The sequence below is a fragment of the Phyllobates terribilis genome, unplaced genomic scaffold, assembly GCF_046119375.1.
Source record: "Phyllobates terribilis strain yellow unplaced genomic scaffold, ASM4611937v1 Scaffold_2__4_contigs__length_985480577, whole genome shotgun sequence".
In the NCBI taxonomy this organism is placed as follows: domain Eukaryota; kingdom Metazoa; phylum Chordata; class Amphibia; order Anura; family Dendrobatidae; genus Phyllobates; species Phyllobates terribilis.
The window spans coordinates 50,398,653-50,417,123 of NW_027362762.1; the positions used below are offsets into that span (position 1 = coordinate 50,398,653).

General features: G+C 44.8%; 1 protein-coding gene across 1 annotated transcript; it reads right to left on the bottom strand.

Moving 5' to 3' along the window:
• Positions 1-8,404: 8,404 nt before the first annotated feature.
• On the bottom strand, positions 8,405-18,089 carry CLNS1A (chloride nucleotide-sensitive channel 1A). Its single transcript, XM_073661676.1, has 7 exons — positions 17,838-18,089; positions 17,526-17,662; positions 16,436-16,564; positions 16,248-16,358; positions 13,771-13,944; positions 9,677-9,758; positions 8,405-8,853 (listed from the first exon to the last, which is right to left on the bottom strand). The coding sequence occupies exons 1-6, from the start codon at positions 17,960-17,962 to the stop codon at positions 9,691-9,693; spliced, it is 744 nt and encodes a 247-aa protein (XP_073517777.1). The 5' UTR covers positions 17,963-18,089; the 3' UTR covers positions 8,405-8,853; positions 9,677-9,690.
• Positions 18,090-18,471: the final 382 nt, after the last annotated feature.

Sequence of the window (18,471 nt, forward strand, 5' to 3'; positions counted from 1 at the left end):
ATCCAGTGGTATACACCGTGCCTAGTCCCTGGCGATCCAGCGGTATACACCGTGCCTTGTCCCTGGCGATCCAGCGGTATACACCGTGCCTTGTCCCTGGCGATCCAGCGGTATACACCGTGCCTAGTCCCTGCCGATCCAGCGGTATACACCGTGCCTAGTCCCTGGCGATCCAGCGGTATACACCGTGCCTAGGCCCTGGCGATCCAGTGGTATGTACAACAGCAACTTCTTCCATCAGTAGATCAAATTATTTTAAGATTTATCCCATGAAGAGTCCAGAACACCAAACTCCTCCTCATTTACTTTTTAAAGAGAAACCTCCACCTTTTATAGTAAATATGGCTGCTACGTGGAAACGTCAGGAGTAGTGACGACTCCTGAGACCTTCGCTGACTGTCATCAATTATAGCGGAAACTGTTTAGGAGCAATTTCACTCTTTAATTTAGAATAATGTAATAAATGTGAAGGGGCTGGAGCCAGGTCCCCTTTAAGAGACCGCCACACTGCTGCTAAACCGCCACCAGGTGCTGACAGGGCCTAGATAGCGCTATAAGCCACGTATTGCTCTGTACAGAGACGCATATGAATGTCTTACAAGGAGCATACTGAGGATGGATCAGCCGCCTCCGGACCGATCCTGACACAAATCGGAGCCCAACCCAAGAAATCGAAGACACCCATCTGACTGCAGAGGTACCATGAAGAACTGTGAATGTACGGTGATGGAATGGTTAATAGCATTTATGATAACTTTCATTACTTTAATAAAGTTTTTTTTTTCTTTTTATGAAACTTTTTATAACTTTCTTTTAAAAGAAATATTCCTAAATAGTTGCTGATGTTTCCTCAAACTTTGCAGAAATCTAGTACCAGTGACTATAAGAAACTTTGTAACATCTCTTATCATAGAAATCTGCTTTTTTTCTCCACTTATGAGCCGCATCACTTCCTCCTAAACTCAAAAAAAAAAAGGAGAAAGGAAATGCAGAAAATCAAGGAAAAGGAAACAAAAATAAAAGCAACGTTTCGACTCCTTTTCCAGCTCAGATGTGAGTCGAAACGTTTTTTTTTGGATGAATATGATCACTTCTTTTCACCAGACGTTCTCCCAGGGGTCCCAGTGCTTACATGCAAGGTTTTTTCAATCCTTTACTATATACACAATTGGTAAAGCTTCTACAAGAAAATAGAATTAGTCTTACCGGTAATTCGGTTTCTAAGACCCTCCACGACAGCACCACCTGGAGGTCCCTAATTAGGGACAGGAAACACAAGAGGTGAAATAGCCCCTCTCCTATACTATCCCCAGTGTTTTCAAAGGACCACACAAGATGAATGCTTCAATAATATTTTATTAACATTAAGGAGTTTTTCCTCATAAATCAAGAAAGGGTGGTAATTACTCGTGCTGTCGTGGAGGGTCTTAGAAACCAAATTACCGGTAAGACTAATTCTATTTTCTCCAATCCCCTCCACGACAGCACCACCCGGAGCAATACCAAAGAATGAATTTAGGGAGGGACAACCGCCTGAAGGACTTTCCTTCCAAATGCCAGGTCTCTATTTGACATTACATCCAATCTATAATGTTTAGCAAAGGTATGGACAGATGACCATGTAGCCGCCCTGCAAATCTGCTCGACGGATGCGCTAGGCTTTTCAGCCCAGGAGACAGACATAGTTCTGGTGGAATGAGCCTTCAAGGATTCTGGAGGAAGTAAATCTTGATTTTTGTATGCCCTCACAAATCGCTTTTTTAATCCAATTTGCCAGCGTGTTTTTGGAGATTTTCTTCCCTTTGTTGGTGCCTCCATATTGTACAAATAGGCTGTGATCCTTTCTCCAGGACTCAGTCTGACTTAAGTAGAAGATGATAGTCCTCCTAACATCCAGCGACTGGAACTCCTCTTCGCTATTTGATGGATTCACGACAAAAGGATGGAAGGATTATAGGCTGAGACATATGAAATTCAGATGAGACTTTGGGAAGAAATGAAGGCTCCAACTGGAGGATGATTCTGTCTTCCAGAACTCAAAAGTAAGGCTCTCTGATGGAAAGTGCTTGAATCTCCCCCACTCTCCTAGCTGTAATCAGGGCTACCAACAATGCTGCTTTCCATGACAGCTTGACTATTGGAGATTCAGCTATTGGCTCGAAAGGTTGCATGGTAAGACCTTTAAGAACCGTATTGAGATCCCAAGGCGGAACATTTCTTGCTCTCATCGGGTTCATTTGTGATCCTGCAGTCATGAATCTCCTAATCATCTGTTTTGGGCCAAGTCAGTATCAAAATAGGAGCTTAGGGCCGAGATCTGGACATTAAGAGTGCTTGGTCTTAATCCTTTAGACAGACCGTTTTGCAAAAAATCCAGAATCTTAGATATATTCGGCTGAAAAGGATCTACACTGTGTTCCAAATTATTATGCAAATAATATTCTCAGATTTTCCCAAATTACCTATATGAATTGCAGTCATTGTAATTTTCCAGTCAAATAACTATTCGAGTACAATTGAAAGGTTTTTGTACAAACTGCCTATGATAACAGGATATTTTTTTAAAAATAAAACACTCAAACTGCACTCAAAATGCATGTTCCAAATTATTATGCACAGCAGAGTTTTCAACCTTTTCATTTTAATAAAGAACAAAAAAATGGTCATTTTTGAAATTATAAGCATTAGCAGGTTATTACAAACTGAAATCAGACAGTTTTCAACTCAAAACTTTATTCTAGGTGATGTTACATTTGCACATAGGACCCCTTGTTCGAAAGGAGCTTCTGAACTCTCTCGTCCATTGAATTTGTCAGGTTTTGGATGGTTTCTGCTTCAATTGTTTTGCATGAGGACAGAATACCCTCCCAGAGCTGTTGCTTAGATGTGAACTGCCTCCCGCCATCATAGACACTCCTTTTAATGATGCTCCAAAGGTTCTCAAAGGGGTTGAGGTCAGGGGAGCATGGGTGCCACACCATAAGTTTGTCCCCTTTTATGCCCATATCAGCCAGAGATGCAGATGTTTTATGTGCAGCATGAGACGGGGCATTATCATGCATGAAATGATCTTGCTGCAGAATACACGGTTCTTCTTCTTGAACCATGGAAGGAAGTGCTGTTTGAGAAACTCAAAATACATTATGGAGTTCATCTTTACCCCTTCAGGGATCCTAAAAGGGCCGACAATCTCTCGCCCCATGATTCCAGCCCAAAACATTACTCCACCTCCTCCTTGTTGGCGCTGTAGCCGTGTTTGCGTGGGGTGTCCATCAACCAGCCATCCTCCACTCCATCCATCTGGACCATCGAGCGTTGCACGGCCCTCATCCGTGAACAAAACAGTTTTGAAATCAGTCTTCATGTATTGTTTGGCCCACTGGAGCCGTTTCTGCTTGTGTGCAGTGGATAGAGGAGGTCGACAGGATGGCTTACGCACAGCTGCAAACCTCTGAAGGACCCTGCATCTTGTTGTTCGGGGGACGTTGCAGGCACCAGCAGCTTCAAAAACTTGTCTGCTGCTATGACAAGGCTTTTTTGCCGCTGCTCTTTTAACCTGACGTAATTGCCTGTAGGAAAGAGTCCTCAATTTTCCCTTATCAGCACGCACACGTGTGTACTGTGAATCAGCTACATACTTCTTGATTGTGCGATGATCAGGATGAAGTGTCTTGGCAATGCTGATTGTAGTCACGCCTTGACCTAAACACTCCACAATTTGTTGCTTCTCAGCAGCCAACACATCCTTTTTCTTTCCCATTTTGGCAGAAAATGTAGGCTGCTTAATAATGTGGGACAGCCTTCTTAAGTAGTCTTGCCTTTCATTGGACACACCTGCCAAACTATCTAGCACAGGTGTCTGCAATTGCTTACAGTGATATAAAGAGCCCTGACACACATCACCATCAATGAGTTTAACTGACAAACAAACTCTTATCACTCCTAAACACTTTTTGCATAATAATTTGGAACACAGTGTAGTATATGATGTCATACCACAGCTTGAAGGTCTTCCAGATCTTTCCATAAGTGGAGTTCGTGACCTGATTCCTGCTTTTCTGCAGTGTATGGATCACCTCTTCTGAAAAGCCTCTGGCTTTTAGGATGGTGGCTTCAGAAGCCAGGCTGCTAAGGAGAGATTTTGAGGGGTCGGATGGTAGATCGGACCCTGATGCAGCAGATCGTGTATCTGAGGAATGGATCGGCCACCTTCAAACTGTTCAATATTCCGAACCATGCTCTTTTGGGCCACATTGGAGCTATGAGGATTGTTTTTACTCTTTCGGCCCTGATTTTTTTGTAAAGTCCTTGGTAACAATGGAGTTGGGGGAAACGCATACGCGAGTCTGACATTCTAAGGATGAGCAAACGAGTCTATCCCCCGCTGCCGAATCCTTGGGGTCCTGGGAGAAAAAGGTTTTTACTTTCGCGTTCTCGGGGTTTGCGAACAGATCCACTTCTGGATTTCCCCATTTCTGTACAACCATATGAAATATCTTCAAGTTCAGACTCCATTCTCCCAGATGAATGTCCCTTCTGCTCAATAAATCCGCCTGATAATTGTCGGAGGCCTTCAGGTGCAGAGCCAACAGGGATAGGAGATGAAGCTCTGCCCAGCAAAAGATCCTTGCTGAGATTAATTGCAGGTTTCTGTTTGCTTTCTTGATGTGTCAGGTGGGCTACCGTTGTCATTGTCCGAGTATATTCTGACATGTGACCCCTGGAGTAGGGACTCGGCTGCCAGAAGGGTCTCTTCCACCGCTTTCAATTCTCTTAACTTCGAGGACTGATCCGCAATTTCTTGCGACCAAATTCCCTGAAAGGCCACCTGGGAGACTACGGCTCCCTATCCCCTCTTACTGGCGTCTGTCTTGACTGACATAAACGGATGCTGAAACCATACTTTTCCTTTCTCCAAATTTCTTGGACAAAGCCACCATCTTAAAGAAACTTTCACCTGCTCTGGTAGATGAATCCTGCTTGTGAGAGAATTTCGAGATCTGTCTCAGTGGGAAAGGATGACGCTCTGGAGAACTCTTGTATGTGCTTGAGCCCAAGGTACCTCTTGAATAGAGGAGGTTATGGTCCCCAGGACGGACATGGCGAATCTTATTGAGACCTTGTTCTGGGCTCATTAGTGCACGGACTTTCGACCTCAGCTGAATTTGCTTTTGCCTTGGCAAAAACGAGGCTTGCTGCTGGGAATCTAGAAGAATCCCCAAAAAGGTGTTCTTGGTGGAGGGAAGTAGATCAGACTTGTCGCGATTTATCAGCCATCCCAATGATTCCAGAGTATGAAGCGTCATCTGGGAGGTGCTCCTCCAATATTTGGACTGAGGGAGCCATTAATAAAAAAAATCGTCCAAATATGGGTCGATACTGATATCCTGTCTTCTTACAAAAATCACCACTTCCGCCATGAGTTTCGTGAACAAGCGGGGAGCAGACAAAATCCCAAAGGGAAGCACATTGAACTGAAAATGATGTATTCTTTGACTTTGGCTTACAGCAAATCTGAGGAACTTCCTGTAAGAAGGATGAATTGGCACATGGTAGTACGCCTCTTGCAGGTCTATTGTTGCCATCACAAAATATTATTCTCCAATCAGTGGAATTGTGGACTTTAAGGATTCCATCTTGAACTTTCTGTATTTTACATATTGGTTGAGACGTTTCAGATTGAGAATTATCCTGTAGGCACCCGATGCCTTTTTTTAAACAAGAATATTCGAGAATAGTGACCTCCTCCTCGTTTTCTGTCAGGAACTGTTGATATTACTCCTGCATTTTGTAAATCCTGAAGACCTGATATTAGGACTTTCTGCAATCTTGAGGAAGACAAGGTTGTTATCTTTACTCTTCTTGGTGGGTAAGCAGTGAAGTCGATTTTGACTCCTGTTTCCACTATCTCCAGTATCTTTCTGTCTGTTGATATTAGCCGCCACTGTGGAAGGAAACTTGAAATCCTGCCTCCTACCTTCCTGGCGTCATTGTTGGTCTTGAGTTTTGAAAAATATTCTTCCCTCTTCCACCTTTGGGGTAAGACCAGCGACCGGATTTTCCTTTGCTTCTATAGTGAAACGATTGCTGTTGCTGAGATGGAAGAAATGGCCTCTTCCTAAAGTTCTTTGGAACTTTTGGCTCTGGTAGATTTTTTTTCTTGTCCGATGCTTTTTCTAATAGCTCATCCAAGGCCGAACCAAACATATATTCTCCTTTAAACGGGATGGAACAAAGCTTTGATTTTTACACGTCATCTCCGCTCCACATTTTCAGCCATAAAGTCCTTCTCGTGGAATTAGTACTGCTGATCTTGCTGCAATTCTAACAGACTCTACAGAGGCATCCGCTAAGAATCCTGTGGCTTTCTGCAGTAGGGGAAGAGATGCAAGAAGGTCCTCCCTAGGAGTACCTTTCCAGAGATGATCCTCTAATTGCTGTAATCAGAGGAACATGGATCGTGCTACACAAGTTGAGGCGATATTTGTCCTCAGGGAAGCCGCAGATGTTTCCCTTGTCTTCCTCAACAGGCTGTCCATCTTCCTCTCCATTGGATCCTTTAGTTGGGAGGAGTCTTCGAATGGAAGGGTCGTCTTTTTCGCCACCCTCGCAACTTGAACATCTACTTTTGGAATCTCTGACCATTCTTTAGTCATACTCTCATCTAGCAGGAATCTCTCTTTCATTTCTCCACCAATATTTAACCTTTTTTCCGGAAACGCCCATTGATCCATGACGAGACTACGGATATTGTCGTGCACAGGGAACACTAGCTTTTTCTTTGACTTTAAGCCCCCAAACATCTCATCCTGGATTGTACAGGTTTTCTTCTCTTCCTCCACCTGCATAGTGTCCCTCACTTGCAATAACAACTCTTCCATATTTTCTGACGAAAAATAGTACTTTTTGTCCTCTTCACTTTCCCGATTTGCACTCTGGTCACCCTCTTCAAGCTCTTCCATAGAAATATTCTCCGAGTCTGAAGTATCCCTGACTGGATACGTCCTCTTTTGGCCGGGGAAGGACCTTCAGCCCTCGCTTGCTGGAAGGACTGAGAAGGAAGCTAGTGAGGACTATTTCCAGCGGGACCATTCCCCTAACTTCTTCCATAAGGGACGACTGTTCCTCTTTCACAATATTCTCCGTACATCTCTGGCACAGGGGTTTCTTATGGCCCGAGGTAAGCTTTTTTTCTACAAATGCCACATTTGTGTATTGTAGTATTTTCACCCACTTTCGGTACAGGATCCTTGTCTCCCTAAAATTATAAGGGGAGATTTATTTAAAAACTATTTGGATCCTGCTCAAGAGAGTGGGGAATAACCTATCCCAGGAGTACTTACTGGGGCTGGGTTCGCACCGGGCTCTGCAGATGCAGGCTTTGAGACAACACCTTCCATAGAAACAGACATTTTCTGTCCTACCTTATCGGTGTCTTCTCAGCTGGGCCGAGAGATCCAGCGCCGACTCCCACCAATCAGGTGGAAGTTGTCCTCCATTTTAGGGAAAGAAAACGCGGTTTTGATTTCAAATTTCCTGCCGCGGCCCCATGCGTTCCAATGTGGAACGCAAACCGGAAGTGACGTCGCCGGCCGAACACTGCGTACTTCCGGTGCGTCCTGCATGGGCGCTGGACGCTGCCATGGAGGACGGAGGATTAACCTACTGGCTGGGGAGCTATGGGAGGCTCCCAGCCCACCACCCACTCAGCTTTACCTGAAGGCGCAGGAGAGTGAGAGGAGGTTCCGCTCCGGAGGGAACGGGAGCTAACAGGGGAGGAAGGCCAGAGGCGCTCGATCCCTGCAGCCCGGCTCAGGTATGCTAATAGGGCACTGCTCGCCGGCCACAGCTACCCTAGGAAACCTCTTCATCCCATAGGGACAGGAAAACACTGGGGATAGTATAGGGGAGGGGCTATTTAACCTCTTGTGTTTCCTGTCCCTAATTAGGATGGGGAGGCAACCACCAGGTGGTGCTGTCGTGGAGGGAATTGGAGAAAAAGGGGCTGATTGTATAGTACACAAAAATAGAAATTAAAAAAAATAAAATAGTACTTTATTATTACAGTCACATTTTATTTCATCTCCTGATGAAGCCACAGCTGCGGAGAAACATGTTGTGAGGAGATGCTTCCAATGTGTTTCAGTTTTAGGCCTCGGCCGCACTATCAGTATTTGGTCAGTATTTTTTCTCTGGGGCGAGAGGCGGCACAGGAGCCAGCGCGAGAGGCGGCACAGATTATATATAATTTTTCCAAATAAAGAAAAAATACATGGCAGCCATGTATCGTGGATGTGGGCTCTGGAGTGGACACATCATACCTGAAATAAACCCCCCCCTCCCCCCAGATCTGTATTTGTACCATGTGAATGAGGCTATAAATGCAGAAAGGTCACGACACCGCTTGATACAAAACCTAGTTTATTAGACCATATTAAGAACTCTTACAAATACAGTCGGGTTCTAGAGAAGTGCTCGTTGCCCTCCAGTCCAAAATCCTATTAAATGGAGAAGGGACTCAAGTTTCCAAATTAAGGTCCAGCAGGTTATAGAAAAACAAAATAAACCAAAGCAGATAATCCAGCGCGAGGTGACTGGAGACTACAGTCCTAGTAAGCGCTACGGTCCCTAATTGATGCTTCTGCAGGAGATTCTGGGCGTCTGGTAACCCGGGGGAGGTCGCTGGGATCCGCACTTGGCAGCTATTAGTTCCAGTCTAAAAAATAAATCTGTTTCTCATGAGTTGGCGCGGAGGGTCCAGGAGGCGGACGATCCTCGGAATGACTGAAGTCTAATGAAACGACGATGGTGGCACATGGTGATTGGAGCTGGATACGGCGAAACCTCCTGCACCTGAGGATACAGCAGAGGATTGTTACAGACATGACGACGCTGGAAAGGTGAATGCAATGGAGAGCAGCAGAAGGGGTAACAGGGATTGTGTGATCAGCCGCACATTGCAAGACAGCACATGGATGGACGGAGTGCTGCATAGCAAGAGTGCGGGGGTCTCAAGGAATATACAGGGGGTGATATCCAGGAAAATTAGTACAGATGTAACGGGGGTACATACCACCTACCAACTGACATTTTCATTGGCATCATTTTGGTACAAGTATTGACTTTTCCTTTTGGAGGGGGATATTTAAGAATAAGAAGGAAAAGCGACAGAGGGGCGAGCGCGCCAACGAGGGACAGAAGAGCACGAAAAACAACAAAACAAACCAAAAAAAAAAAGTTGTGGCTATGGATGTAGCATTACCAATTTTGCAGCTCACTCTTTACAACTTTATTTTATATCAGGCGACCATAGTCGGGGCCCAGTAGGCATGTGTGTGTGTGGCAGACATTTTTTTCCTCTGCTGGCATGACAACTTTCCGGGATTTCCTTGGCAATGTCACTGCAGTTGGAGGGGGCTGGGTTGATCTAAGCTGCACCTTCCCTTTGAAACCACATAGATGCCAAAGAATTAAATATCCGGGATCAGGAGCTCAGGTGTCAGGTACCTGAATACCCAAAGTGGGACGCTTATCCTGCATGGAGCGGTGTCATAAGGCTTCCTGACAGCCATATTGGCACTCATTGAGGGGTGTTTTGGGTGGGCTGTTTGGTTCCTCCTTTCAGCTCAATTACATGCAACATTTACAGGAATATAGTTAACGTTACTGTGCTCACCTAAGTGCGACCGATCAGTGATCAACATCTGCATCTTCAAACTGTCCGGCCTCTGTGGGTGCAGCCTCCACGTCCATGCCATCTAGAAAACACAAGGCGGCATTACAGCGAGGGTGCGGCAACCTCTGACATCAAAACCACAGGAGATAGATTGCACATGCACATCTTGTTTTAACCCCTTTCCGACCTGGTCAGTAATAGTACGCACCAGCTCGGAAAGGCCGGTTCAGCGGGGGCTCCGGCGGTGAGCCCGCACTGAACCGGGCACATGTCAGCTGATTATTACAGCTGACATGTGCCCGCAACAGCCGCGGGTGGAATCGCGAACCACCCGCGGCTGTTAACTGGTTAAATGGCGCTGTCAATCTGACAGCAGCATTTAACAGCGCCGCGCCGGAAGTGCAGCATGGGCCCCGCCCATCGGTGACCCCGTCACATGATCGCAGGTCACCAATGCATGGGCATGACAATCCTGGGTCTACAGCAGCGGTCGGAGCTCATAGCACAGGAGCATTTCTACTGCATAGAGGCGATCTGCTCATCGCCTGTATCCAGTAGAAGCAATCAGACAACTGCCGCTTCTAGTCTCCTATGGACACTATTGAAGCAAGCAGAAAGTGTAAACAAAATAAATAAAAAGTTTAAATCACCCCCCTTTCACCCCATTAACCCCTTTACCCCCGAGGGTGGTTTGCACGTTAATGACCGGGCCAATATTTACCATTCTGACCACTGTCACTTTATGAGGTAATAACTTCTGGAACGCTTCAACGGATCCCCCCGATTCTGAGATTGTTTTTTCGTGACATATTGTACTTCATGATCGTGGAAAAATTTCTTTGATATCACTTGCGATTATTTGTGAAAAAAAACGGAAATTTGGCGAAAATTTTGCAATTTTCAAAATTTTAATTTTTATGCCCTTAAATCAGAGATATGTCACACAAAATAGTTAATAAATAACATTTCCCACATGTCTACTTTACATCAGCACAATTTTGGAACCAAATTTTTTTTATTAGAGAGCTATAAGGGTTAAAAATTGACCAGCGATTTCTGATTTTTCCAACAAAATTTACAAAACCATTTTTTTAGGGACCACATCATATTTGAAGTCACTTTGAGGGGTCTATATGACAGAAAATACCCAAAAGTGACACCATTCTAAACACTGCACCCCTCAAGGTGCTCAAAACCACATTCAAGAACTTTATTAACCCTTCAGGTGCTTCACAGGAATTTTTGGAATGTGGAAGAAAAAAATTAACATTTAACTTTTTTCACAAAAATGTTACTTTAGACACAATTTTTTTTATTTTCACAGGGGTAACAGGAAAAAATGGACCCCAAAAACTGTTGTGCAATTTCTCCTGAGTACACCAATACCCCATATGTGGGGAAAATACAGTGTTTAGGCGCATGGCAGTGTTCAGGAGTGAAGGAGCACTGTGTGACTTTTTGAACGCAAAATTGGCTGGAATTGAGGGCGGACGCCATGTTGCGTTTGGAGAGCCCCCTATGTGCCTAAATAATTGAAACCCCCCACAAGTGAATCCATTTTGGAAACTACACCCCTCAAGGATTTTAGCAAGGGGTATAGTGAACATTTTGAATCCAGAGGTACGACACAGAATTGGATAACATTAGCTCATCATATTGAATAAGTTGTCATTAGTCTTGAGCGCAAGTACTCGCTACTTGAGTTTGCATCAGGTACTCGGGTATGCACCATGTATCGCGGGTGCTCGAGTGACATGCTCGAGTCTCCGCCCGCATGGTTCACGGTTATTAGACACCCAAAAAAACCATGCGGGGATCGCTCGCGCATGGCAGGCAATCCCTGCAAGGTTTTTTTTTTGGCAAGGAAGCATATGGGGCAGAGACTCGAGCACCCGCCATGCTCAATGCATACTCAAGTAGCGAGCACTTGCGTTCAACACTAGTCGCCATATCGTCATCTTTTTTTTTACTTTTGAAAAAAAAAAAAAAAAAAAACAACCCTAACATTAGCACAACCCCAACCCCAGCCCTAGCGTTTATTTTTTACGCCGTTCCTCGTGTTGTATAAGTGATTAGACGAGTTTATTTTTCGGGTCGGTGCGATTACACAGATACCAGAATCATATGGGGTTTTTATGACTGACAGCTGTCACACACTAAAATACGCATTTTTTTTGTAAAATCTAGTTTTTGCATCGCCATATTTTGAGAGCTATAATTTTTCCATATTTTGGCCGACAGTCATGTGACGGCTTGTTTTTTTGCGGGATGACTTGACGTTTTTATTGGTGCCAATTTCAGGCACGTGACATTTTTTGATCGCTTTCTATTCCGATTTTTGGGAGGCAGAATAAACAAAAAAGAGCAATTCCAGAATTGTTTTTATTCTGTTCCGCGTGTGGTAAAATTGATAAGGGAGCTTTATTCTTCGGGTCAGTACGTTTACAGCAGTGCCACATTTATACGTTTTTCTATGTTTTGGCGCTTTTACACAATAAAAGCTATTTTATAGAAAAAAATATTTTTTTGCATCGCTTTATTCTGAGAGCTATAACTTATTTTTCGGCTGATGGAGCTGTATGGCGGCTTGTTTTTTGCGGAACAAGATGACGTTTTCAGCGGTACCATTTTTATTTATATTCGTCTTTTTGATCGCGTGTTATTTCATTTTTTGTTTGGCGGTAAGATGATAAAATAAAAAAAATAAAAAAAACAATGCTTTATATTTTACCGTGTTCACTAATGCGGTTAACTAGTGGGACAGTTTTACAGGTCAGGTCGTTCCGGATGCAGCGATACCAAATATGTGTACTTTTATTGTTTTTTTTTCATAATAATATTTGATGGGTACATTATATTTTTATTTTTGGTGGATTTTTTTTTATACATTTACAATTTTTTTTTAGTTTTTTTTTCCATTTCTTAACACTTTTTTGACTTTTATTTTGTGTCCCACTCTGGGACTTTTTTTTATTCTGATCTCCTGTAATGCAGCACCATTCCTGTGCTATACAGGCTGTCAGTGCTGCACAGTGAGAAGATATTTTGGTCATGTACTGCACATGACCAAAGAATCTTCCTGCTGTCTGGTGACCCGGATGTTGTCATGAAGACATCGGGTCGTCATGGCAACATCTGGGAACCGCGTCAGACAGCGCTGGAGGCCAGAAGAGGAGGCGAGTATCCCGATCACCTTCCCTTCGATCGCAGCATTGAGGGGGTTAATGTGCCGGGAGCGGTGCGGGACCGCTCCCTGCACATAGTACTGGGTGTCAGCTGTGACAATCAGCTGACACCCGGCGGCGATCGCCCTGCACCGCTTGTGTGCGCGCGCGTGATTGCCATATGACCCAATAGTACGTCATTGGTCCAATCGGCCCAGGTCACCAAGACGTACTATTAAGTCATACGTCAGAAAGGGGTTAATAATTAAAAAAAAAAAAAAAAAAAACAACATACACATTTGGTATCGCCGAGTTCAGAATCGCCCGATCAATCTAAAAAAATGAATCCGATTGGTAAACGGCGTAACGAGAAAAAAAATTCTAAACGCCAGAATTACGTTTTTTTGGTTGCCGTAACATTGCAATAAAAGGCGATCAAAACATTGGATGTACCCCAAAATGGTATCAATAAAAATGTCAGCTTGATACGCAAAAAGTAAGCTCTCACCCGGCCCCAGATCCCGAAAAATGGCATTTGTTTTTTTTTTATAGCAAACTTTGGATTTTTTTCACAGCTTAAATAAAAGAGAACCTATACATGCTTATTATCTACGAACTCGTAATGACCTGGAGAATAATAATGGCAGGTCAGTTTTAGCAATCAGTGAACGTGGTAAAAAAAGAACCCAAAAAACAACTGTGGAATTGCATTTTTTTTGCAATTTCGCCGCACTTGGATTTTTTTCCCCCGTCTTGCAGCACACAATATGGTAAAACCAGTGATGTCGTTCAAAAGTACAACTCGTCCCGCAAAAAATAAGGTCTGGATGAGATGGGCGCTGCTGAATTACACTGCAGGCCTTGTGCGAATGCCTCAATATCTGATGCCAAAAGTCGTGTCAATGAGAAGACTCCTGCCATTAAGGTTACCTTCATAATCCACCGCCGATCCTTCAGTGCGGACCCCGGCCATGGTGTGCTGATTGGCGATGGAGGTGGCCAGCATGCCTTCTAACCGCTCCAGAGTAGCCTGACCTTCGGAGGTGAGGTGGGACAAGCCTTCCTCATAGGTATAAAATGTGGGGATGTCGCCCAGTCCTTGCTCTGGAGGAAGCAAAGCAAAAACAAATCTATTAGTTATAGATGGTATTAGGACTAAAAAAAAAAGTGATTATTTTTACACGACGAAACATGGATCCACAAACTTCAGCTCATCTTTACCACTAAAATCCTGTGTGACGAATTTTAGGTTTTGGCGCTTTTATTTTTCCCTTCCCTTCTTCCAAGAGTTGTAACTTTTTTTAATTTCCCGCTGACAATGTCATACGAGGGCTTGATTTTTTGAATGACATGATCTATCCTACAATTTACTGGAAAATTGGGAAAGAAAAACTAAAAAAAAAAAAAAAAAAAAATTGCAAGTTAAGTGAAACCCCCTCCCCCTCCTCCCAAAAAAACACAACAGCAACTCCACAATTGTTTTTCTGGGTTTTTATTTTATCGGCGTCCATTCTCCAGTAAGAATTACCTGGTAATATGATTGTCCAGGTCAGTAGGTTACGCGGATACCCTACATGCATTTTTTTTTTTGTATTTAACCTCTTTATGACCGATGACATTTATTAAATGCTGCTGTCAATCACTGACAGCGGCATTTAACACGTACAAGCTGGAAGCGCGTCACAAGTCCCGCTGATCGGTGCCCCAGTCATGTGATCGCGGGGTGCCTATGGGTGGCCATGACAGCCGGGGGTCAGCAGAAGACCCCAATGCTTGTCGTTGTGAATCTCCTGTGAAAGCCGGCTCTTGACCGGCGCTCATAGGAGATCGTGATTTTTGCTCCACATAGCAATACTTAAGACCTGCTATATGTAGTACAGGTGATCAGAAGATCGCAGCTTCAAGTCTCCTAAGGAGACCACTGAACACAGTAAAAATATAAAAAAAATACAAAAGTTCAAATCACCCCCTTTTGCCCCATTAAAAATAAAACAAAAAGAAATACATATTTGGAATCGCTGCGTTCAGAAGTGTCCAATCAAAATATAAAGTAAATTAATCCACTCTGTAAACTGCGTATATGCTGAGAATCACTGTCTGCCATGACACCCGGGACACAGGCTGGACGTCCTAGAGGAGATCACACGACAGGCCCAGGGTGTGACGACACCGCATTTAATCTTAATTATGCCAGACATATATTTTCAGTAGGCCAGGAGACAGTTCTGAACGTTGACTCTTGAACTGATGTTTATGGATTGTTGAATGGCTGCCATTTACCTCTTATATCAGCTCCTACAGTTTATTGTACTGCTATTTTTGGAGGACAGGGACATTGAACAATCGATAATTCCTAATATGTAGATTACCAATTGTACAAGTCCATGTAGCTTGTTGACTTGCAAACAGTGAACAAACTATGCAGATTGATCCACCTTCCCCCTGACCTGTGGACAACAGTCTGAACCACGGATGTGGGTATAAAAAGGGATCTATATCCTTCTCCAAGGAGACGGTACAGAACAGCAGCCAGGACACCTTGGCTCCATCAAGAGGTACACAGATTTGACACTCTACAGTAGGCCAGCCAGCTAAAGATCAGCTCCATTGACCACCACTGAACACATGGAGAAGTTCGGAGAAGCAGGGTGGGAGCCTCCGGTCACGTACCTCAATGGACTGTCAGCTTCCAAAGCGTGTCTTTACCGCCTCTCTGTGGGAGCCCAATAAAAGTGGGGGTAGTCAGCTCTGGGGGCCCCGAATTCGCAGCGGCTCTAATCCCCGCGAGCAAGCGGAACGGTGAGACTCTGTAATTTGCACCTTCTTGGGTATTTGCTGGGTCTGTTCTATGTTATTGTCTGTTTGGTGGTTCAATAAAGTACTGCAACACTGTGATACCCTCACCCTGTGTTGTCCGAGCAGTATTAGGCCCACAGGGAAGGAGTACGGGTGTTCAGTGGGGTGAACCCTGGTCCATGCGATCTTTCTGAAGACAGCCGGGCCAGCGGACGAGACCATCCACTGACCCCTGATGCCTCCACCCCGGGGCATTCAGCCGGCCCTCTGCTTTCATTGCAACCCATCGGTTCCCTGATAACGGGTAGCAGAGAAGCCAATGGCCGTCCAAACTGATGTCCAGGCAGGACTGCGGCACTTAAATGCAGCTGTCAGCAACATGTACACACAAAAACTTCTCTGATCTACTGCGGCAACAGAAGGATGTTGCTGATGGATCGAGCGCACACTGGATTTTCAAGACGGTCAACAAAAGGTTTTCCAACAAACAAATGTAATGTAAAATCTTTCCACTGATTGAAAGCAACACATAAGCACAAAGCAGGTTAGAAAGTTGCAGAATTTCTCCTTATACAACAGACTTTTAGTATAAGAAGATGGGGGGCGCTCACCGTGTGCCTCCACATCATATTCTTCTCCTTCAAAGTCGTCGTCTGAATCCTCATCTTCGGGATCGGGGTGGAAGGCCTGACAGTAACACATGGCAGAGAACATCTCCTCCACTGAAATCAGGACACAGCAGACTGAGTACAGAGACAAGAAACATCACATGATCCAAATCCACCAATGAGATGCCTACAGTCAGACTTATTCTCAGGAACAAAGCGGACTTCAGTGATTGGCTCCTCATCATCATCGTCGTCATCATCCTCCTCCTCCCCATTATTTTCTCCCTGATCATTCATATTTGCTTCTTTTCCATCACCGTCTACAAGAGAAATATCCAAGACAAATAAAAAAGGCTAAAAATGTATATTACATCCTGTATTATACTCCAGAGCTGCACTCACTATTCTGCTGGTGCAGTCACTGTGTACATACATTACATTACTGATCCTGAGTTACATCCTGTATTATACTCCAGAGCTGCACTCACTATTCTGCTGGTGCAGTCACTGTGTACATACATTACATTACTGATCCTGAGTTACATCCTGTATTATACTCCAGAGCTGCACTCACTATTCTGCTGGTGCAGTCACTGTGTACATACATTACTGATCCTGAGTTACATCCTGTATTATACTCCAGAGCTGCACTCACTATTCTGCTGGTGCAGTCACTGTGTACATACATTACATTACTGATCCTGAGTTACATCCTGTATTATACTCCAGAGCTGCACTCACTATTCTGCTGGTGCAGTCACTGTGTACATACATTACATTACTGATCCTGAGTTACCTCCTGTATTATACTCCAGAGCTGCACTCACTATTCTGCTGGTGCAGTCACTGTGTACATACATTACATTACTGATCCTGAGTTACCTCCTGTATTATACTCCAGAGCTGCACTCACTATTCTGCTGGTGCAGTCACTGTGTACATACATTACATTACTGATCCTGAGTTACATCCTGTATTATCCTCCAGAGCTGCACTCACTATTCTGCTGGTGAAGTCACTGTGTACATACATTACATTACTGATCCTGAGTTACATCCTGTATTATCCTCCAGAGCTGCACTCACTATTCTGCTGGTGCAGTTGCTGTGTACATACCTTACTCCGGAGCTGCGCTGACTATTCTGCTGGTGCAGTCGCTGTGTACATACCTTACTCCGGAGCTGCGCTCACTATTCTGCTGGTGCAGTCGCTGTGTACATACCTTACTCCGGAGCTGCGCTCACTATTCTGCTGTGCATACCCCCAGTTCCCTATACTCACCGGCCATCTTGCCGTTCACCATCACGTAGAGGTGCTCCTCCGGGTAGGCGGCGGTGTCTCTGGAGATGGCGTGGAGACTGATAGTCGGATATTCCAAGGAGAAGCCGAGACCGGAGCCGTTCAGCCATGACAACCGACTACGGACAAAAAACCCAGAAATGATCCGAGCACCAGACATAGTTGTCAGAAGGACATTTACTGTTCTCGCTGCTCCTGGGTGACACCGCGAGAAGCTGCCTAACCGGTCAACCGACATCCACACGGGCCGGTAAGGGAGCAGACAGGTAATGACAAGCGGCGACTGCCTCTCACCTTATGGCGATATACAGGGTCCCGGTCCCCAGCCGATGCCCGCCCCACACCGCCTCTGTCCCGGGCTGCAGCCGCCTCACATCCTCCTCCTCGGGCGGCGGGAAACTGCTCAACACTCCCAGCATGACTGACCGAGAGAGCGCCGCCGAGCCGAACACCACGTGACAGAGTCCTCTCTCCTGCTCCCAGCAGGCACCGCGCGGCCAGAGCCTTGACAGACGCACACCGGAAGTGACGCAGAAAGAACACGCCGCGCTGAACACGTGACTTCCTGTCCGGCTGTGGAAACCATAGCAACGTTGTATGCCGAGTGCGGCGCTTAGGAACAAGACGCAGGGAATGCGGTCAGTGCGATAAGGGTGACATAAATATATATGTCACACCTCGAACTGTGTGAATGGAAACCCGCTTCTGTTTTTTTCAGAGCTGAGGGTTTGCTGCAGTGTATCTGTGTAGAATGTGCTTTCCGTCTCTTTTTTTTTCTGGATTCAAACACTCCAGGTAACAAACTACAAATGTGTGTGTCTGTGTGTGTGCTGAACGTGGTTTCCATTCAGCAGAGATCCTAAAAATGGGGAAGAAATGAAGCACAATTAGAAAATCAGAACTTTAGTTTAATGGGGTTCCCAGGATT